The following is a 24,207-nucleotide window of genomic DNA, read 5'->3' on the forward strand; positions in this document are numbered from 1 at the left end:
AAAAGGCCAGAAGTCAAGTAAGTTTTCTTTGAATAAAATGAAGATTCTAAACGTTGGGGCCAGAGAGATGGTTCTGTCAGTAAGTACTTGCCTTGAGACCACAAGGTCTAGAGTGTGTTCCTCATAAACCACATAACCAAAGCTGAGTGTGCTTGTGTGCACTTCCACTCCCTATGCTGGGAATAGAGATAGGCTGATCCTGGGGCATGATGGCCTGTCTGTCTAGCCTAATTGGTGAGGTCCAAGCCAATCAGAGACTCTCTCTCAAAACAGAGCCATAAACAAAAAGAGGTAGATGGAATCTTAGGAACAATACCCCAGGTTGTCATCTCAGCTGCACGCAGATGCTCACATGAACACACACTCACCCCCAACTTTCACCCCCACCCCTTCAGACTTTTAATATTAAACATAAATTTATGTTATTTTTTCAAAATCATTGAACTGATTGTTATTATGTAGTCCCGGCCTTTTATAAATAGATAATTATCACACCTTTCCAGTAGGGAGGAGAAGATGCTTAAAGGTAGTTTTTTGGCTGATAAAATACCAACATGGCAACATACAACTTGAAAATCTGTAGTTTAGATGGCCTAAGCAATAATAAAGCAATATGTTTCCCCAACTACATAACCGTTATGATTTAGGGCAGCAGTTCTCCACTTGTCTAATGCTGCGACCCTTTATTTAATACAGTTCCTCATGTTGTAGTGACCCCCAACGATACAATTATTTTAGTTTCTACTTTATAACTGTAATTTTGCTAGTATTGTGAATCATAATTTAAATATCTGATACACAACCCCAAATGAGTCATGACCTACAGGTTGAAAACCACAGATTTTAGGGGAAAAACAGTGAAGACAGTCATTCCGCTGCTGTCATCCAGAATGAATGTGCAATGTATCATAGTCAGATGGGGACAATGACTTTTTTTGTGGATGTGAATCTGTTACAGTTCTTGCTGTCAAACTTCACAAGCAATTTTCTGTGCCTATTACAGTTCAGGCATTACGTTTACTGGAATAAGGAGTATTATCAAGGTTATCATAAAACGTAACACAAGCTACTCAGGAGGCAACATTCTGTCCCAAAAAATGGCTGATTCTGTTTTCTCTTAAAAGTTGTGTTTGAAATAGATGTCGCCAATATCTAAGTTCCATGTGCTTGGCATGGCCCAAAACCATCTGGGTATGAGTGGATTTCATTTCTTTACAACGCCGTCATCAAGTAAGCCCAAGGTTTACTTCCTGGCTATAGCACTCTCCTGGGTATCTTGTTCGCTCCCCTGATGGACTTGTCTGTATGAGTGACCTTTCGAGGCAGCTGTATCGAGTACCTGTCCAGTGTAAATAAAAAGCTGGCAGAAGCGTCTTGATTTAGTTTCTAGCTATACATGGAAAACAGCTGTGATTTTTATGATCCTCTCCTCAAGTCCCTCTGTCATAGTGTGGATTGGTATCTTGTGCTTTTAAGCTGCCTCATGCATGCTGACCTTTAAGTCAGGGCCATCTAGGGTGCTTCCAATATTTAAGAGAAAGGCTAAGCCACTATAAACCTTAGTTCTCAAGCCAGTCTGTCTCCACGGAGACCATGAGAACCACTTATCACTCTCTTCTGCTTGTTTTGTGTTTTACAACTATGCTTTGGCCAATGTAGACTTTCCCCCCATCTATGATTTAAGTATGTTTAAATTGTTGTCTACTATTTGTACCACATCTCAATATCACAAAGTGGACATTGCTTTACTTAATGTCTATTTAATTGCGACTTTAAATCTATTATTAAATAAAAGTTGTAAAGCCATGAACTTAGAAAACAGCACAGGATGCAGTTATAAATTAAGGATAGAAGCTCTATTCGGGGCATATTTGGATATAGGAATGTTACATCTTAAATTTCTGCCTAATAAAAACTAAATTCAATTCTAGTCTACCACTTAGGTAACTGCGTGCATTTCTTAAGTTTGTTAGGAACTTTCCCTTTTCTTTTGGTGCTATGGCTTTGACATTCTCATTTGTGTCTGTTTTAAATAAAACCATGGTTGCCAAGGCTCCACTTAAAACAGTACCACCGTGTTTGTTTTTATTTATTGGAGTGATCAGTAAGGATGGTGGGAATTCCACTCTAAGATCAGAACATGCTTCGATTTGGCTCTGTGAATTTAGACTCCTTTATCTGTCTTTCAAAAGAAACGTTTTAGTGTTTACAGTTGCATGATAATCTAACTGGGATTGAATGATCACAAAACTTCCAATTGGATGTTTCCTCAAAAGCAGCAAAAAATACTTTCAAGTGTTTTGGAAAGTGAAAAATGATGCGAAGATAGCTTTCATAACTTTTTTTTTCCTTTGAGAATTCTATACACATATATGATACTCGTCCCTACTTGATTCTTCTAACTTCTCTCCGTATTTCCCACGACACATCTCCACTCCCAACTTGATGTCGTGTGTGTGTGTGTGTGTGTGTGTGTGTGTCCTAATCCACTAAGTCTGATTAGTGTTGTCTGTGTGTGTGTGTGTGTGCGTCCTAATCCACTAAGTCTGATTAGTGTTGTGTGTGTGTGTGTGTGTGTGTGTGTGTGTGTGTGTGTGTCTGTGTATGACAATCAATTGGAGCATGGTAACCCTACCAAAGGCCACATCTGTAAAGAAGCATTCTTCTTTTTCCAACTGCTGCTCAGAAAGGGGTGGGGCCTGGAGTTATCTATGCCAGGATTTTGATTGTCTTGATCTAGGCAGGAATGTCTTGCTGCCCTGGGTTTATGAGTCCAGGAGTCATACCATGGCCAGAAGGAAGCTTTTGTGAAGGCAGCTTAATAAAACCAGTAAAAGGAAAATGTATTATTACTAACTCATTATATGCAGGGGAAAGACTGTCACTCTTTCTATGATTTAAGTTCTTTTTTAACAATTAATTGACTCACTAATGTAAATTAATTAATCACTACATTTAAGTGTTGTATGTATATAGGAATGTGTATGACACAGTGAGCATCTGGTAGTCAGGAATAGCTTGCAGGAATCAGTTCTCTCCTTTCATGCTGTGGGTCTCTGGGGTTGAACTCTGATCATCAGGCTTGGTAGTAGGCGCCCTTTCCTGCCGAATCACCTCATCAGGTCTCTTCAGGTTTCTTCAGGTTTTTGATGAAAATGGAGTGATTCTGATTCTGTTTGTCTTCTCTCCCATGATTGGTTCAGACTAAATTCTTTTCGTGTGTGCAGTGTGCTGGTGCCGAGGATCTCCCTGCAGCAAGTTGAGGTGGGGTTTCCCCCGGAGGCATCTCCAGGGGGCACATAGAGAAAAGGGCCACCACGGTCTTCTTCGTTCTGTGAAATGCAAGGAAATAGGTCATGATGTCTACCAAAATTTAAGTGCATTAACTTTTAGGGAGTGGCAATGGAAGATTTAATAATTGTAATTTGATACATTAACAGTAGTAATCTGTATTGAGGGAGAAAATTGGAAACACTATATTTTATGATGTGCATTAAGTGTTCTGCTTTATGGAAAACAAAATTGTTTTTTCATTTATTTTCTCAGGAGACTGTGGCTCTAGAGAAGAAGAGGCAGACTGTTGCAGAACAAATGATGGTAGACCACTTATCCAGGTGGGTGCCGGTAACTCCCTCCACACCTGCATTCAGGGAACATTAAATATCTTCTTCACGCAAAGCATCTATGTGCCTGTTAATCAGTGCTTCGCTGCCAGCAGTCCCCAACCTTTCTGCTCACTGCACCCTGGTCGTTTTAGTGAGTTTTGGTTTTTATAAAGCACTCTTGAGATGAATGGAAAGTCTTCCAAATTCAGGCTGGGGAGAGAGTGTGTGGAGCGCTTGCCATGTTAGCAGGAGGACTTGATTTAACTTGATTTAATCTCAGAACCTATGTGAAAAGGGGAGGCAATGTGAAAGTAGCAAGTGCCTATAATTTCAGTGCTGGGGAGGAGACTTTGGGCTTGCTTGTCAGTCAGCATCACTTGCTTGGTGAGCTCCAAGCCAATGAGAGATCCTGAACATATGAACCCACATGATCATGTATTCACTGGTAGGCAGGCCTGTGTGTATGGATGCACACACACACACACACACACACACACACACACACACACACACACACACTTAAAAATTCTTATTGTCTCATGAAGTATTTTTATTTAAACCATTTAATAATTATTTCCTGACAACTTAATGAACATTTTTGAAGCTCATATAAATCAGAAGACAGCATTTAAAAAAAATTCATTCATAGAATTTTAGATTGCTTTTCAATGGTATGTATGTTTCTTTTGGGCATAGAGGAATCTTTCAGAGTTACCTTCTGTTCTGTTCTTGGTGTTCACATGATATTTGTCGGCTGTTTGTCATAGCACCTGTAGAAAACTTGGCTTTCAAAGATGGGATGTGATATCAGGAGATCAGTGAGACAGCGTGTCAAAACTAGGATCTACATTGAGCCAGTTGCCATGGTTTCTAAATGGACAAGCATAACTTGTCATAACTTTCCATTAGGAACACATGTCCCACAGGGTCACTTCACTGTGGTACCCAGTGACTTGTGTAGAGTTGAACACTGTGAAGCTAATTATTGATAATTTATAAATCCCCCAGCAACTGTATAAGGTAACTCATAAAGTAACAAATTGTAGTATGAGGAGTAAGTCATTGAGGAAAAACATGTTTAGTTTGGTGGCTGTCCACATTTGATCTGCATATTCTCCCCAACCCCCTCTCTGTGTTTGGTGCTGATAGACCCTGGGGTCTTCCATAAGCTGTGTAAGTGCCAGCAAGTTCTTCGAAGTCACTGTCTGCAACATGACTCTTTCAATTCATAAGAAACATGGTGGCACCTTGTACCTAGGTAAAGGGCTTCTCAGTTCTCTTCTTGGTCTCAGTTGAGAACTTTTGTCTTTCTGAAGCATCAGATGTCATCAGATGTGGCAAATGCATTTCACCTACACATTCGCTTCCTGGTTTCAAACATGTTCTGTATTCTGTTGCATCTTTAATCTTCAAGATTTTGATTTCTCTTTTTTTTCTAATCTAAATTTTCTCACAGGATCAAATCTGCTTTAATTTTCCCCCACAGCAATTCCAGGTTAGAAATTATTTAGTCCTCAAGTCCTGGGGATGCCTTTTGACCCATTTCCTTCTTTCAACTCCGATATGCACTTTGTCAGCAAAGACTCAGTTCTAGTAAAAAAAAAATACGTTTATTTCTCCTGTTGCCCCTTTCTTGTTATTGCCTCTTTCTATCTTCTGGGTAATTTCTTTCAGTCCCCATTGAGTTTCATTGAGTTTCTATTAACCTCTCATTGGCTTATTTTCAACCCACTCACTAGAGTGAAACTATTGAAAGACAATCAAATCATCTGTCAATTCCCTATCTCAGTCCCTGGAAATTCAATAAAGCCTTGGTATCGGCTATATGAAATGTCAAAATTTAGTAGCTAAAAGTAGTTTTTGTCCACACGTCTTTAGGGTAGTAGCTGTCCAGGAATGGCTTGTCTGATCATGCTTCTTACTTAGATAAGTTACAAATTAACAAAATAAATCATGTCAGTTCTGAGCATAGACCTTAAGAATCTGCATGCATTTCCATTTGTGCTTTTGTGGCATTTTCCAACTCTAAAGGATGCTTGGCTCACCAACAAGTCTCCAGAAAAAGATTTCCCCTATAACTGCAGCTAGGCTACTTAGCCAGGAGAACCCTAGATCAGCAGATTTCCAAATAACTCACGTTTGTCTGACTTAGTTCAATGAAGAACAGCAGAACCATCAAAAAGTACATTCTATTTAAGTGAAGCCACGGCAAGCGTATGGATCAGAAGGGCTGATAAGCCAGGGCCACTGCTGCCTGATGTTAGATCTCACCTTCCATCTATTGCCCACTAGGACTCTACTCTTTCCCACTCTGTCCTCTCCTGTGCTCCATGCATATGTTTCCAGAACATGCCAGGTTCCCCTGGTGCCTCTATTCTTTTGCATTATTTTCTCTTCTCTTCCAATGGCCTTTTCCCCAGAAATCTATGCTGCTGTGCACTAATTTTACTTCATACTCTTACGTGGAAGTCACATGATGCAGCTTACTGTGGACACAGTACTAGTTAGGGGGTACTGTTTCAATTAAGAAACAGAATGACCAAAGTAAGTTGGAGAAGAAAGGATTTTTGGCTTACGCTTCTACATTGTTGTTCATCACTGAGGGAAGTCAGGGCAGGAATTCAAACAGGGTAGGAATCTGGAGGCAGGAGCTGATGCACAGGCCATAGAGGAATGCCAGGTACTGGCTTGCTCCTCATGGCTTGTTCAGCCTGCTTTACTTATAGAACCCAGGACCACCAGTCCAAAGATGGCATCACCTACAATGGTCTGGGTCCTCCTCCATCAATCACTAATTAGAAAGTGCTTTACAGCTGATCCTATGGAGTAGTTTTTCTCAGGTGAGGTTCCCTCCTCTCAGATGACTCTATCTTGTGTCAAGCTGACATAAAGCTAGCCAGCACAAACACCTAATGAGTAATTGATAAATTCTTGTTCATAACTTCAAATCAACTCACTGTTTTTTCTTCCATATCAACCACGAATGTGTAGTTTATTTTGTAGTCTCCTACTTAATTTATTATCTGTCCTCTTTAAAGCATGTGTTCCCCAAGGGCAAGGGCACTGTGGGAGCCTTCTCACTGCACTGTGGCGGCATTCCTGTAGTTGGGCGAAGTATCTGTAAAGCATATACTCTTGACCAATGAATGAATGAAAACCAGAAACAAGGACTTCCTGGGAAGCAGAGCCGAGTTTGGTGTCTAGTCACGTGACTGAAGGAGTTGCTGTAGTGTCACGTTTTCTCTCTCGATTTCTTGATTTTTGTCTCTGCCCAAAGGGCTTCAAATTTTCATATACTCTAACATTCTGTGTAAGTATGTAACCTCAGACTCGGACAGTAGGACTGTTGCAAGTGAGGTAGGGAGGGAGGTGGGAGGAAGAGAAAGAGAAAAGACGAGATGAGATGACAACTTTTGGTAGCTGCTTTTTCTTTTCTTTTCTTTTCTTTTTGAAAATTTAAAAACTTTCTTTATCTTTAGTTAAAACAATGGTTCATTGGTTCCACAAATAAATGTATCTAAAGTGTAGCATAGAAATATAGAAAACATTCTTGGTTGTTCCTGTTACTGTGGAAACTTAATCAATTCATAAGTTCTTCTATTTCGCAAGTGGTGTTTTGTCTTCATAGTTTTGAAGGCTCATGATACCTATTAAAATGTTTGCTCATTTGTAATTTTTAGAATGTAATTAATTAATTTAGAGAACTTTAGACATAAGTACTGTATTTACTTCACACCCCTTTTTCATTTTTTCCCTCTAATTCCTCCTATGCCCTCCGTAAAACTAACGGCCTTTTACTCTTGTTACACACACACACACACACACACACACACACACACACACACACACTCACACACTGATAAAATACAACTTGCTGAGTCCCTTTATCGATGCTCATAGCCTCATGTGGGATTTTCTAATCTGTCAGGAGACTCACTGCTGGAGAACACTGATCCTCGTTAACTGCCTGCAGCTTTTCTTCTAAGCATGGGCCTTGTGAGATTCTCCCATTCACGTTAGCGTGTGTTGTCATTTTCCAGGTCTTGTTCAGGCAACCCTATTGTTGAGACATCATAAGTGTAGCTTTTCTCTCCGTCATATACAGAAGATACTACCTGAAAGCAGACATCCTGGTCCTCTGACTCTTATAACTTTCTTCATTCTCTTCTGTGATGTTCCCTGAGCCTTAGGTAAAGGGTCTATATTGTAGATAGGTCAGTTGAGCCTGGGCACCACATGGTTAGTCTCTGCACTTCGACCAGCTATGACTTTCTGTAATGGTCTCTGTCTTCTAAAAAAAAAAAAAGAAGCTTCTTTGATGGAGGTGAGAGATACACTCATCTGCAGGCATAAGGGTATTTAGAATATAGTTAAAAATGATAATGGCTTAGGAAAGTTACATCATCATCAAACATGGTAGTTGGTTAGGTTTGCAGCACCAGGTATGAATTCCCTCCTACTGAGCCTCAAGTCAACTGCTCATTAACCCCAGGCACTAAGTGCCACTGTCACACTGTCTCATCCTGATGTAGTCTCCAGGCACTGGAGTCGGGAGGGCCATTCATCACCTTCTCCCTTGGCAACTTGCACAGCTCCTTCTGGGGTTCTAACAATTAGTCCTTAGGGAGGAGGCTTCTAGGTCAGATCCAGTTGGATTCCTTCAAGCCCTCTGTCCAAAGTGCATCTTTAGCAATATGATCCTACTTTCAGGGTCTAGGGTGTAACCAAAGGCAATGGCAAAATTGTCTGGGGAGTCTCTGAATTCCCTTGACTAGCAACTCAATAGGGAGCTTCCTATGCTGGGCAGCTGGATTTTTGTTAGATGATCTATGGCTTCTGGGAGGAGTATTATCACCCCAAATGGCATAACCTTATTAAAACACACACACTCACACACACACACACACACACAGATATTATATTAATATTAAGTAAATGAAATAATACTACATACAGCCTATTTAAATGCCATTACTGGAAGAAGCAAGAAGTGGAAAGATCTGTCTAGCCCCAGCCACATGCTCCAGGTTCTCGAGCTCTGTTGGGTTTTCTCACTCTGAAACCTCACATGCAGTTGTCTTCCTGCAATAGCCTTTCTCCTTTTCAAGTGTTAACCTCTCCTCATGATTTTTTTTATTAACTTGAGTATTTCTTATTTACATTTCGAGTGTTATTCCCTTTCCCGGTTTCCGGGCAAACATCCCCCTAATCCTTCCCCCTCCCCATCCTCCCCCCATTGCCACCCTCCCCCCAACAGTCTAGTTCACTGGGGGTTCAGTCTTAGCAGGACCCAGGGCTTCCCCTTCCACTGGTGCTCTTACTAGGATATTCATTGCTACCTATGAGGTCAGAGTCCAGGCTCAGTCCATGTATAGTCTTTAGGTAGTGGCTTAGTCCCTGGAAGCTCTGGTTGCTTGGCATTGTTGTACATATGGGGTCTCGAGCCCCTTCAAGCTCTTCCAGTTCTTTCTCTGATTCCTTCAACGGGGGTCCTATTCTCAGTTCAGTGGTTTGCTGCTGGCATTCGCCTTTGTATTTGCTATATTCTGGCTGTGTTCTCCTCATGATTTAAGAATCAGTTCAATGTATAGGGAGGCCTAGGTCCAGCCCTGCATGTTCTTTGGTTGGTTGTTCAGACTGAGAGACTGGAGGGTCCAGGTAAGTTGACTCTGTTTGTCTTCCTGTAGAGTTCCTATCCCCTTTGGTGCCCGCAATGCTTCCTCCTATCTTCCATAAGAATCCCCCAAGCTCCACCCACTATTTATGTATCATTAATAGTGTTAAGGATTGGTACTTGTTCATGGTATGATTCTCAAGTTGAGGTGGTTATTGGTTAGCCATTCCCCCAGTCTTTTCTTCATCCTTCAGGCCCACATCTCTTGTAGACTGGATAAATTTTGGGTTGAAAGTTTTGTGGGTGGGTTGGTGTCTCAACTGCTCCACTGGGTTCCTGCCTGGATACAGGAGGTGGCCACTTCAGCTTCCATATCATATCCCCAATGTAGTGAGTCACAGCTAAGGTCACCTCCATTGATTCTTGGGTGCCTCCCTTATACCAAGTCTTTGTCTAATCCTGAAGATGCCCAGCACCTCCCCACCCCTGTCAATTGCAGATTTCCATTTATTTTTATGGCCATCTAGCCATATCTTTTGTCCTTCCCCACATCTGATTCTGAACCCTCCAATCTCCTCCACCTCTTCCCCTCCTCCCAGCTCCCTCCCTCCATCTGCCTCTTATGAGTATTTTATGTCCCCTTCTAAGTGAGATTGAAGCTTCCTCTTTTGGGCCTTCCTTCTTGTTTAGCTTCTTTGGGTCTGTGGAGTGTAGCATGGTACCTGTATTTTATAGCTAATATCTACGTGTAAGTGAGTATATACGATACATGTCTTTGGGGGTGGGTGGGTGTGACTGCAGGAGGTAACCAGGAGGAAGGCAGTATGAGGAATGTAAAGTGAATAAGTAAAAAAAATAAATTTGAAAAATGTTCTTTAATAAACATAAGGAATCCATTCAAGTGCTTGCATGGACTCCTTACGTATTTCTTTTACTTTTTTTGTGTGTGGTATGTGTGCATGTGGAGGCCAGAAGTTGATGCAAGAGTATCTTTTGCAATGGTTCTTCATTGTGGCTTTTGAAACAGTCCCTGAACTTGGAACTCACAGTTTAGATCAGCTAGCTGGCCAGAGATGTCCAGGGTCATTTTTGTCTCCATCCCCTTCAGCCCTGAGATTACAGATGTCACCTTGCCTGGCTTTTGTACACATCCAACGATCTAAACTCAGCTCTTCATGCTCGTGGTGCAAGCACTTCATTGACTGAGACATCCACCCAGACCCCTATGTTTTTCTTTCTAGAAATCATGCCCTGTTCCTTCATGCCTCCCCACACACGTTCTGTTATTGTGCTTTTCACTTTATACTCTTGAGAAGTCTAGTCTGGTTGACAAGTTAACATACCTAGGAAGGAGGAACCTTCATTGAAGAACTCTCTCCACCAGATTGACCTGTGGGCATGACTGTAAGGGCATTTGTATTGATTTTTAATTAACATCAGAGGGCCTAGCTTTCTGGGATTGGTACCATCCTTAGGCAGGTGTCCTGAGTTGTAGCAGAACTGGAGCCTTGGAGGGAGCTAGTAAACAGTCTTCCTCTTGGCTTTTGCTTCAAGCTCCTGCTTCGGCTCCTCTCAAGGTTGACCTGTAATGTGTAAGATAAAATAAACCTTTTCCTCCCTAACTTGTCTTTGGTCAGTGCTCATACAGAATTTATCAATATTCCTTCCCATGTTATCTATTTGAAGAGAGCTAAGAGGAAGACATAAAGTTCTTACTTCCAGTCATAATTTCTAGGTGTTCTTATGTTTTATTTGCATGAAAGTACAGATAACTGTATTCACTTCTTATGGGTAGTACTTTTAATAGTTTAGTACACTCGTATATGACAAGCATTATGACAACAGGACAAAGTGCCACCTGATGCTTGACGGTTTCCAAGTGCTGGAAAATAAGGGAGCACACATTTTGTCCCACTAGACATCAGGCTTTGTGTCCTCCTGCTTAGGGCTGTCATCAGTGATCCAGAACAAGATTTAAACACCAAGAACCAAGAGAGCTCTCATGTCCCTCCAGACTCAGAGAGGGCGCCTCTTCGAGTTAGGAGACGAACTCTGCATGAAACGAAGTAAGGAAAGCTTAACGATGTATTGTTAAAATACACTTCTGTATCTTGCTGAATAAATTCGCATCTCTTTAAGACTGTGTACAGAGAAGTAAAGGTTTTGAGACTTCAGATCTAAGCGCCATCTCCTTCCATGTTTTCTTCTACTTTCTTTGTATCCCCCCCCCTTTTTTTAACATTTATAATCTAGAAGGGAAGTCATAATTCTTTTCAGGATAACAGGTGAAAATGAGTAATATAGTAATTTAGAAATCTCTACCCGAGGATGGTACCCTGCCTCGCTAACTCAGATTCATGTAATATATGAAGAATTAATTTGCAGAGGAAAAAGACCATCATTCCACACATGCCCTGCTTCTTAAGTAGTTCACTTCTTTTTAGAATCATAGGAGGGTAGGTAACCACACCTTTATAAAGATTCTCAATGTAGTACGCCTGATGCCTTTTCCTCAACATTATATTTAGGAGTATCATCCCCGTTGGGATTTATAGTCGTTTTTCTCTTTACCCTCCATTACTCCATTATATGAACATAGGACAACTCACCACTCACAGATACTTACCATGCCAGCTGACTTATAAACTATACTGAGGTGAACTCTGTTGTGCATATACTTCTGGTATACTCCCTCATATGAGTGAATATTTAGACTCTCTGGACCATGTAGTTTGCCCATGTCCAGCTCCACAAGGCACTGGTAAATAGTCCTCCCAGTGGCAGGATGAGTGGTCCAATGGTTATACTTCTTTGCCAGCACTTGATGCTGCCTATGTTTGTTCATTGTGTTTCTCCTACTCAATGTCTATGGGTGAGTTTAATTTGTATTTCACTGGAGAGTAATGATGGTTAATTTTCACCTGTGCATTGTTCATCCCGATGTCCTTAGGAGAAGTTTGACCAACTTACCAATCCATTCTTACATTGTTAGTGCATTTTGTATCTTCCTTTAATAAGTCTGAACCTACTTGAAAATAAATATCACCCTGAATTTTGAATTTTACTATATTGCATGTCAAATCATCATAGCTGCACAGATGATTTGAACCCTGTTTTTCAGTCTCATCTCTCTGGTTTCTTGCACCCACCTTCGTATTGCTTCATAACAAATGCATGCAGCTTGTTTAAAGTAAATCCAGCTCAGAAAAATCCCACGGGGTTTCTTTCTTTCTTTTTTTTCTTTCTTTTTTCTTTTTTTTGGAGCTGGGGACCTTGTGCTTTTTGGCCTTGTGCTTGCTAGGCAAACGCTCTACCACTGAGCTAAATCCCCAACCCCCCCACGGGGTTTCTTGATTAGGATTTTCAGATCCAGGGCTTCCCACTCTTTTGTTCTCTCTAGAGGAGAAGGAAGGAAGGAAGGAAGGAAGGAAGGAAGGAAGGACCTTTGCTTCATAATTTGGCAGCAAGATTGGTGTAAGTAGGGTAACCCTCTCTCTTCTCTTTTCTCTGGAGGCAGCTTCCTGCAGAGACACATTTCACCCTGTACTGAACTTCACAGGTTTCTCTTCAGTACAAAGGTGCAGTTAGTCTGCATAACTCTAGTGCCAAACATGTACCCTATTATTGCTGTGTGCCTAAACCATGCTTTCTTACCAACTTTGTGAATGGCAGAATTCACCTTTGGTATTCAATGTGCTTAATTCTTCATTTTGGACTGGTTCAGGACTTACACAGGGAAGCATTTGTACTACTCACTCGCTGCCTGGAACTCAGTGTGGCACTCTGCCCTTTATAATATAAATACGAATTTACTTGTGTCCTTCCCTGATGACACCAGGCTCCTTGATGTAACTAGCTCAGCCTCCCAGCATTGCTCACCACTAAGAAATGAGAGAGTACAATGGTTAGAGCAAGGTTGTCTTCCAGACATGTCATGTGCCCATATGGTTGCAAGCAACTACTTGTCTTACATGATCTAGTGCTCCCTTCACAGTTTTACTGCAAGCATTAAACAAACCCATGCATAGTGAAGTGAATCAATAATAACCAGTGCCTAGCAAATGGTCGTTGGTATTGCTGTTGTCATTTCCCCAGACCTTAAAGTCAGTCACTTCAGGAACATAGTGACTGTCCAGTGACTGCATTAGTACCAGTGACTCACACTGAACTGAGACGATGGAGCCCTCCTGGCTCCTCTCTGTTCCCAATCCCTTATGGAGTTAGCAGGCTTTTGTTTCCTTTCTCCAGCTTCCTTTCTGCAGGACCTTTCTGCTTTCCGTGACTGTGGCCCACATGCTTACTATTGTACCATTGTTATTTTTATTATTCCTGCGATTTTCATAAAACTAGATGAGTAGTAATAATACAGTACTGATTTATCTCTTAAGATAAAGGACATTATTAAATAGAGGGTACCATTGTGTGTTCATTCAAGATCTGCTTTATGTTTTAAAGACTTAGGGCTAGGAGTCTTCAGAAGGTCAGCAGTGCTATATATAAGAAAATATATATACATACACATATATAAGTATATAAATATATAAACACACACATGAATGTAAATACACATATAAACACACACACACATGTATATGCGCACACACAGCTTGGTTCATCCATCGCTCCTTCCCACCATTGTTTCAGTAAGGAGTAGCATCAGCCGTCTGTAATGACAAACTTGATTGATAGGGCTCAATGTGTCAGGATTTCTTGGAAGTAGGTGTATGTTGGTTTTGGTCCTATGGTTCAATGCTGGTGCTGCTCCTGACTGTATCCCTTTAAAATTCATAGGCAGGGAACTCTGCCCATCCTCCCATTGCAAAGGACAAGAATCTTTCCTGTTGAGATTATTGGCGAAACAACGCTTGTTGGTCATACTCACGAGCGCTAAAAAACTAAGTGCTATGCTGTGAAGAAGGCAAAAGAACCAGGTTACAAACAGCATTTGAGCTGATGTGCAGGCTCAGGTCTGCAATCCCAGCATATGCCAGGCCAGCATATACTATACAATAAGGGCATAATAGAAAAGAAAAGGACAGGAAATGGAAGGAGAAGGGAGGGGAGGGAGAAGACAGGGGTGAGGAGACATGAGGCAAGTCTTCTCAGACAGCCCTGCAACCAAAGATGATGTGCTCTGTTCCCAGTGCACCTTTACAACACCTTGCCTCTATGGGTGCTGGCATGAGGCCTGATGTAGTGTAAACTGTGTGGGGCTCAGGGTACCATAATGTCTTTTGCGTCTATGTATTCACAATCTGAATCTTAATTCTCATCTTTAATCTGTGATATCTCAAAATATTGCCATAGTCCCTTGGTGCATTTGTTGTTTCTATCAAGTGTATGACTTACAGAAGTGTATTTTGACAGGATAAGAACCAACTCCACATTAACAGAGAATGACCTTTCTCAGAAAGTAGAATTCGAAGGGAGGGTCTTATCAAGGTAACTGTCACTTTATTAATTATTTTACTCGTGTGATTATAATAATATATTTCTTTTCTTTTACAGAAGTGTCAAGATTAGATCATACAAATATTGAGAAATGTGAACCTTTGGGTTATATAATTTTAAGCACTAATTATTGTTGTATAAAATAAGACACTGTAAGACAAATATTTTAACTAAGAATATTTAAAAATTGATCTTAAAAGTCTTGGGAAAGATGGGATAAACTTGCATATTACTGATAGAAGTCTCTAATCTATTTAGAAGTCAATTCTTATGTCAGATGGTTAATTTAGTTTTAATAGTTTGAGTTAACAGATTACTGATAAAGGCAATGACAAAGAAGAGGACTTTTAATTTTTTTTTTAACCTCACTCTCATAAACTCTGCAAGCCCAGAGTTCTTAAAGGACTTCTGTTTTATCTTGAGTCTCTGCTGATTAGCCACCCGAGTTGTGACAGAGCTGGACACTGTCCACAGTTAAGCTTATACCTCTTTATCCAAATCTAACTCAGTTGGGGATTTCTGCAAGCCATAGCACATTTCCCCTAAATGTTCGGCGACCCCCATTCACTGCCCCACACCCAAGGGAGTTATAGTGTCACCACTTGAGATATATACGATCTTATTTTATTACTTACTCAAAAAAATCACCATGGCATCATGTTGTTTTTCTAGAAATGGACGCGATGCCTGCAGGGAACTGATTGGGTTTTTCTTTGCCCATGACCAGTCCCTAAATGTGTATGAGTATCGAATGTTTGGGAAAAACAGGTATGCTCTGAAACACGGTTAGAACCCTAGAGAATTGCTTCCAAGGGGAACAGAATGCCTTCATCTTTGTTGTTGCTTCACTTCTAGAACAAGCGTGCTTCCTTTTATTAAAAAAGACGTTTATTGTCATCAGTATGGACAGAGAAAAGGAGAGCAATATGAGCTTGGTGACTTCTATACTGTAAGTGGGTGTGTGCTGGCACTGTGCTGCAAGGGTGTGTGTGTGTGTGTGTGTGTGTGTGTGTGTGTGTGTGTGTGTGTGTGTTCTGTAAGTTTGTATGTGTCCTGGCACTGTAAGGTGAGTTCAGGTGTGTGCTGGCACTTAACAGCTCTGTGCTCCTCTCTGGTGTGGAGCAAGGCCACAGGTCCAGTTTATTTTCCTGAGCAGAGACATTTGTGTGAATGGTGAATGGTTGATAAATCCCAATCAAACCTTAAGCATAGTATTTACTTCCCATAAACATCCGCACGTTGTTTCTTAGTGGAGCCGTTGCCATGAGAACTTGTTTCTTGCTACTGTTGTAGCTCTCTGTACAAGGCCTGTTCTGCATGAGTGCCTATCTCAGTAGCCCTGGAAGTAATACTTCACAGAAGGAGGAACTTGATTTTCTTTGTGGAGTGGCACCTGTGCCTTGGACAGCCTGTCTTCTGGTTGCTCTCTGACCTTGCCAAGTGTGCTGAAATTTTAAATCACCTACAATGAAACATTCTCTGTACTGATCATTCATGGAATGCTTATATATGTTCCCGTTCTAAACACTGGGGCTGAAACACCGAGTCGGTTAGAATAGTTCTTCACTTTGTAGCAATTGCAGCATAATGGGAGGTGTGTAGGAGTCAGATTGGAGACATTTCAATGGGTCCACTTTAATTGGGTCCAATTCAATGGGCTGTAAGAGTTTCTGGAGAAAGCGACAGCAAGCTTAATTAAGGACTCCGTGAGGGTACTAGAAAGGCTTCAAGGTGGAGAATAACATGTATAAAGAACGAAGGCCAGAAGGTACATGGATTACCTGGAGACGTGAAAGTAGGTCAGTTTGTTTGAACTGTAGACATAAAGGAAGTAGACTTGTAGTAGAAAGATAGTTCAGTTGACAGAGAATATAATCTTGCTAGCATGGGACCTGGGATCAAATTCCAGAACTCAGGTCAAAAATTCAGGACTTGGTGGCATAAACCTGTAATTTCAGTGCTGGGGTAACAGACACAGGTCAATTTTAGGGTTATTTGTTGGACACAACTTAGTCTGCTTGGTGAGTTCTGGACCACAGAGAGACCAGGTCTCATAAAAAAAAAGCAGTGGTTCGCTACCTGAGGATGTCCTATGACTTCCACATACATATACCTTCTCCCCATGACTAAACCAAACAGGAGCCTTACACTAAAGAGCAGTGTGTAATATATCACTGAGAAGAGGACATGGGTAGAGTAGAGAGACTACATGACCAGATTTGTAATTTAGAAATATCTCAAATGCATGCTGAAAGGGACCGGATATAGATCTCTCCTGAGAGACACACCCAGAGCTTGTCCAATACAGAAGTCAATGCTAGCAGCAAACCACTGAACTGAGAACAGGACCCTTTTGGGAGGAATTAGAGGAAGGATTGAAAGAGTTGAAGGAGCTTGCAACCCCATATGAACAACAATGCCAACCAACAAGAGCTTCCAGGGAGGAAACCATTACCCAAAGACTGACCCATGGCTCCAACTGCATATGTAGCAGAGAGTAGCTGGGGAGTATGGGGGGGCAGTAAGGTGGATGGATGGGGGTAATACCTGTATGGGGAAGGGGTAGGGGATGGGGGCTTATGGACAGGAAACCAGGAAAGGGAATGACCTTTGAAATGTAAGTAAAGAAATATATCTAATTTTAAAAAAGAGAGAAAAGAAATATCTCTCCGAATTCAATGTGTTGAACCATTAAAAGCAAGCATTTAAGGCATGGATTGGATGAATATTAACCTAGGAGAGAACTCATGATGCCTTGAGAAGCAAGTGACAATGGCTACAAAGGTAGTCAGAAGACACGTTTTTAGTAGATATAGCCACTGAGATATGATGACCAAGTAGAGAAGGAATGAAGGAGGAGGGAACTCTAGATACCTTAATCTTGGGTTAGACAATTCATGCTTGTGGCATTCCTACTTGACTCTTGATGTATAGAGAAAGTCAACTCCACTTCCTTTTGTGCACTTTGAAGATAACACACTTTCTTTCTATTGAAAGAGATGGTCAGTACAAGTTCTGAGCTGCTGCTGTTGCAACTCGGTGTAGTTGCGGATCTACTCTTATCCTCTGTCCTCTTAAGAACCAAATGGGGAAATTCCCTTTCTTCTTCAGCTCAGGAAAGTGAGGAAAAAAGGAAGCAGAGATGAGGCATAGGAGTAGAGAATGGAGAAAGGGAGATGGAGAAGCAGGAAGGAAGGAAGGGAAAGGGAGGAATCACCTCCACACAGGAGACTTGGTGTTTACATCACACATTTTGAAAAGTTATGTCAGCAGGTTTATATATACAATATGTTTGAGTGATGGCTCTCCTTTCATAGACTGGTTTATCATCCTGGGAAAAGACAAAGCTAACAATAGATACCTACTTTCGAATAGAATCCATATCCACCTCAAAGGAACAAGAACGTACAACATCGCAGTTATTAATCTTCTAAAGTAACTATTCCAAGAGGGAGGAAGGGGAATCCCTTCCCTTAAGCTTACAGGAGGAATGAAGCCTCCTTTATTGAGTTTGCATTTGTTTATACATTGTTCACATTTGTCATATGTGAAGCCAACTCTGAAACTAGAATAGTAATTCTCAAGGTTGAGTTAAGAACTTTTGATAGGAATTTTGTCATTGAAGCTTTGGTGATCTAATTAGGTTAAAATTCGGTTTTGTAGTTTTGTGACATCTGTTATCAAAAGACCAGGCAAAGGCCATGGGTTCCCCAGTCTCCAAGGCATCATCTGTGAACCAAAAACTCTAGTTCTGAATTTGGGAATTATATAAGTTTTGTTTGTTTTGTTTTGTTTGTTTGGTTACTGTGATAAAATACCATGCAAAAAGAGGGAGAAAAGGCTTATTTGGCTAGCAATTCCAGATTACAAATCACTGTCACAGAAAAATTCAAGGCAGTCTGAAGCAACATGTCATGTCATATCCACAGCTAAGAGCAGAGAATGATGAACCAATAAGGCACCCATGCTAGGGCTCAACATGCTTTCTCCACTGTTTGACATCCCAGGATCTCCCCTGTCTAGGGAATGATGCCACCCACAATGGATGGGTCTTTCCAACTCAACATTAGGAAAATACCCCCCCCCCTCGTGCTTACAGGTCAACCTAATACAGACAGTCCCATATCAGGCAATTCTGCATATTATGTCATGTTGAGTAAACTGACCATCACAGGGATTACCACACATTCAGTGGAACTCATGCCATAGCTTCTGTGGTTTCTTTTCTAATATATGAATTCTCTTTTATTCACATGAATTATTGTATAAACATGTACTGTGCTAGGGTTTTTACGGGGGCTTAGCTCATTTTTTTATAGTATTAGTTGAATGTGGTCCCTAAATATTCTTTAGCAGGACCAAGGGCTTCCCCTTCCACTGGTGATCTTACTAGAATATTCATTGCTACCTATGAGGTCAGAGTCCAGGGTCAGTCCATGTATAGTCCTTAGGTAGTGGCTTAGTCCCTGGAAGCTCTGGTTGCTTGGCATTGTTGTTCATAAGGGGTCTCGAGCCCCTTCAAGCTCTTCGAGTTCTTTCTCTGATTCCTTCAATGGGGGTCCCGTTCTCAGTTCAGTGGTTTGCTGCTGGCATTCGACTCTGTATTTGCTGTATTCTGGCTGTGTCTCTCAGGAGCGATCTACATCCGGCTCCTGTCGGCCTGCACTTCTTTGCTTCATCCATCTTGTCTAATTGGATGGCTGTATATGTATGGGCCACATGTGGGGCAGGATTTAGCTCAGTGGTAGAGCACTTGCCTAGCAAGTGCAAGGCCCTGGGTTTGGTCCCCAGCTCCGAAAAAAAGAAAAGAAAAAAGACTTCGTAACATGTTGCCTAAATATTCTTTAAATCTACTATATTTTAGCCACTTTTTAAAAAACATACCAAGGCAACTATGATAAAAATAAAATCTCTTCAATCAGAATGAGTTGTATTTTATTCTTGGATATTTTCTAGCTTTAAGACATTTTTTCTGTTCATTTCCTCAGGGTGCAACTTTGACATTTCTGAGCTGTGATCATCCTAGCCTTCCAAAGAGCATAAAAGAAAATGCATTACTTAGACTTCGAATTACAAGTATTGATCAAGTAGCTTTGGATTCTCTGAAGTAAGCCAAATGCACGTGTCATTTTGAAAGTATGTGATAACACCATAGTTTGTATCTCAAAAGGAGCTTCTGTCACAAAGCATTTCACACTTTAGGTTTATAGTTTACAAATAACAGCCTTGTATATCTACTTTATGTTCTCATTTATAGTCAAACTTCATGTTTTGGAACAGATACGGCAATTAAAAAATTTAAATTGTTCTATTTTGTAATCAAGATAATTTATTAATTTATCCTTTTATTTTCTTTAATGCTATCAAAGAGAGGCTTTAAAAGATAGGAGTCTAGCATGGCTGCCCTCTGAGAGGCCCGACGAGCAGCTGACAGAGTCACATGCAGATATTTACATCCAACCAATAGACAGAAGTTAGGGATCCCTGTGGTTGACCTGGGAAAAGCTGGAGGAGCTGAGGGAGAGGGTGACCCTATAGGAAGACCAGCAGTCTCAACTACCTTGGACCCCTGAGATTTCTCAGACACTGAGCCACCAACCAGGCAGCACACAGCAGCCGATATGAGGCCACTGACACATATACAGCAGAGGACTGCCGAGTCCGGCCTCAGTGAGAGAAGATGTACCTAACCCTTGAGAGAATTGAGGTTCCAGGGAGTGGGGAGATCTGGTATGGTGGGTGGGGTGGGGACATTCTCTTGAGATGGGGGAAGAGGAATGGGATGAGGAACTGTTGGAGGGTGGACTGGGATGGGGATAACGACTGGACTGTAAAAAAGATTAAAAAGTAATAATAAAAAAACATAAATAAAAGGCAGGGCATCAGTTCAGCATCATAACTGTTTCCTACATCGTTGGTGTGATATCTTTTATAACACAAAAAGCTATGGTCCTTATGGTGCTACTATTCGTTGATTGACTCTATAGTGAAAAACTAATGCTATGAATAAAAAAATACATTTGGAGGTTATTTGAAGTAATAGAAATGTACTTTCTTCTTGTTAAATGTTTCTTGACTTAATTATGACTTAAATGGTAATAACTGATATATTGTGTATATGTTAGGGAGCAGAGTCAACAATCTAGCTCTAAGAATCTTTATTATTGCATCTTCATGGCATTAAAAGCATATTTACAGTTTATACTTTGCAAGCTAAACCTGCTTTGAAACAGGTAGTTGTAGTTAAATACTTAAAAACATCAAAGCAGTAATGAAAATTAATACCCTCAAAGACTGAGGTTCTTTTATAGCTCTGGATCTAATTCTCCGTGAAATCTAAAGCCACGGGGGCAGAGTGGGGTTGCTCTAGCTTGTATGCCCCCACAGCCGTGAGAGCATCGTTGAGCCTGGACTGGGGAAGCATAGCTTGGTCTGTCTGTTCTCACTTGCAGAGCTGCCTCTGCGGAACCCGGGAGAGAAGATCCAGTCAGTCAGGAGGCACAAGACCAGCTGGTGCTGCAGGCCATTCAAGGTATGCTGTGTCTGCATCATCTACCCCCTCAGACACAATTGTCCTCCATCGCTTAGAACAGTATTTTTGATAATTCCAAGTTTTATAGATATTGATTTGTAATTTTTAAGAAAGTGCACATGTATGCTTTCTAGAAACATTATATGTTACATAAAATATTACTATATATATATATATGAGACATTTGTGTGAATGGCGAAGTGATAAATACCAACCACTCAAATATTAAGCATAGTATTTTCCATAAACATCCACACATCGTTTCTTAATAGACTGTTGCCAAGAAAGCTTGTCTCCTGATATCTTTGTGTGTGTATGTATGTGTATTTCATATATGCTTTCATGTATATTTAAGGGGCTGAAGAGATGACTAAGCAAACAAGAGAGTTTACCACTACTCCAGAGGACCTGAGTTTGGGTCACAATCCCCATGTCATGTAGCTCACAATCCTCTGTAACTCTACGTGCAGGGGATCTGATGCCCTCTTTTGGGCTCTATGAGCACCCATAAGCATGTGCACATTTACCTTCACACAGATGCACGAATATATACATAAACCATTAATAAAATAAATCTTGACATCCAAATATATACATAAATAATAAAATAGTTCTTAAAAATATTTCAAGTTTTTATTAATGATATTAAGTAAAAGGATGTGATTGTAACAATAATTTTAGAAATATTAGATAATATGGGTTTAATTATCAGCTAAATAAAGTGTGAAATTGAATGTTTTAAAAATCAAAAGTATATTAATTTATTGTACATGTGTGTGTTTGTGCATGTGATACAGCACACAAGTGAGGTAAGATGTTTACTTGCAGGAGACAGCTTTTTTCCTGCAACTCAAACTCAGGTCATCAGGATTGGCAGGTACTTTTGCCCATTGACCCATCATCTCCATGGGACATGATATATATGTATATATGTATATGTATATGTATATTTATATGTATATGTATATGTATAATATGCAATGTTGTACATATGTATATATACATGTGTATATACACAAATATGTATATACGTATATACGTATATATATATATATATATATATATATATATATATATATAAGTAGATGTGTACATACACACAAACACTCATACAAAGGCTCATTTACAGTAACTCAGCTAGACTGTCACTCACTATACAAACCTGACTGCCTTGGAACTCACCGCAATCCTTTTCATCACCAGAGTCTGGGATTATGTGCTTAAACCAACATAGCCTTGCTTTATGTCTCAGATGGTATTCTGAGGAGACCAGTGGTGTAGTGCCTGCTGTATGTCCAGTTCACCCTCTACTGAATGTGCTCTGATGTCTGCGATCAGATCCTGCCGTTCAGTAGACATGCAACTTCGTGTAGATACTTTGCAACTCTTTTTTCACCTCTCCATGAGGGCAATGTCTCTAAGTTTCACCAGGAAGCCAGAGGGAACAGATGAGAAGTGTCTTCGGCCTGGCCTTATAGCCAGTGCAGTTACTAGCTGTAACATACAATTCATCCAGTGGATTTCATCGTCGAGGAGGGAGAAAGGTATAAAACAATTCATCACAGAAGTCAACATCTACTTCTAGAATTTTGATGAGTCCCAAGATACTATTTGTGATAAGACAGTTCGGAACTGAGCAGCAGCCTGGATGGTTGGATGAGACTGGTACCACCCTTGTTAGCAGGTCTTTCTCTCTCTGCTCTGTCATCGCCAACACAGTTTTTGTCACTACTGAAGCTCATGATAGTTGTATTATTTTTTCTAATGTATTCACTGCAATAAGATACAGACAGCATTAAATGTGCTAGATGGAGAATTTAGGAGCCAGAGTATGTGACTTCTAAAATTTTCTGGATAAAATTGTTACTGTGAATATGTAAGTGAAGACTAGCTCTCACTAATAAGTGGATATTAGTCTAAAACAATCCACAGACCACCTGAAGATCAAGAAGTTGGAAGACCAAAGAGTGGATGCTTCAGTCCTTCTTAGAAAGGAGAACAACATATTCACAGGAGGAAATACAGAGACAAAGTGTGGAGCAGAGACTGAGGGAAAGGTCATCCAGAGACTGCCCCACTTGGAGATCCATCCCATATACTGTCACCAAACCCAGACAATATTGTGGATGCCAAGAAGTGCATGCAGACAGGAGCCTGATACAGCTGTCTCCTAAGAGGCTCTGCCAGAGCCTGACAAATACAGAGGCAGGTGCTCCCAGCCAACCAATGAATGGGATCCCTATTGGAGGAGTTAGAGAAAGGACTGAAGGAGCTGAAGGGGTTTTCAACCCCATAGGAAGAACAGCAATATCAACCAACCAGACCGCCCCAGAGCTCCCAGGGACTAAACCACCCACCAAAGAGTAAACATGGAGGGACCCATGGCTCCAGCCACAGATGTAGCAGAGGATGGCCTTACTGGGCAACGATGAGAGGAGAGGCCCTCGGCCCTGTGAAGGCTCTATGCCCCCTGTGTAGGGTATGCCAGGGCAGGGAGGTGGGAGGAATGGTTGGGTGGGTGGGAGAACACCCTCATAGAGGCAGGGGGAGGGAGGAAGGGATAACGGGACTCCAGAGGGGAAATCGGAAAAGGGGATAACACTTGAAATGTAAGTAAAGAAAATATCCAATTAAAAAAAGAGAAAATTACTAAAAAACAAAAAAAAAAAAAAAAAAAAAAGAAAAAAAGGAAAAAGACTAGTACTCCCAAATCCGGATACCATTCGTCACATTTCCGGCTTTAAACTTGTAAACGACTTAAAATTCTTTGAACTGATATTTTTGGAGTATGATTTGTCAGGCATCAATTCTGTAGCTCAGTAGTGTAAATAAAGAAATAAGAAAGATACAGGGCAGTGAGATATAAAGGTCTAAACAAGAGGAACTAAGATCTTTTTTTTTTTTTTATTAACTTGAGTATTTCTTATTTACATTTCGAGTGTTATTCCCTTTCCCGGTTTCCGGGCAAACATCCCCCTAATCCCTCCCCACTCTCCCCCCATTAC

General features: G+C 40.8%; 1 protein-coding gene across 4 annotated transcripts in view; it reads left to right on the forward strand.

Moving 5' to 3' along the window:
- Positions 1-24,207, forward strand: part of Caps2 (calcyphosine 2) — a 64,146-nt gene that overhangs the window by 27,865 nt on the left and 12,074 nt on the right. For 2 of the 4 annotated variants that reach the window (XM_087558481.1, XM_087558482.1), the window contains exons 9-15: positions 3,547-3,614; positions 11,166-11,285; positions 14,587-14,661; positions 15,343-15,438; positions 15,526-15,619; positions 19,659-19,777; positions 21,123-21,202. In XM_087558481.1, the coding sequence (XP_087414607.1) occupies positions 3,547-3,614; positions 11,166-11,285; positions 14,587-14,661; positions 15,343-15,438; positions 15,526-15,619; positions 19,659-19,777; positions 21,123-21,202 (652 nt within the window). 4 annotated transcript variants of the gene reach the window in all.

Source organism: Rattus norvegicus, chromosome 7, assembly GCF_021556685.1.
Source record: "Rattus norvegicus strain SHRSP/BbbUtx chromosome 7, alternate assembly SHRSP_T2T, whole genome shotgun sequence".
Lineage (NCBI taxonomy): Eukaryota > Metazoa > Chordata > Mammalia > Rodentia > Muridae > Rattus > Rattus norvegicus.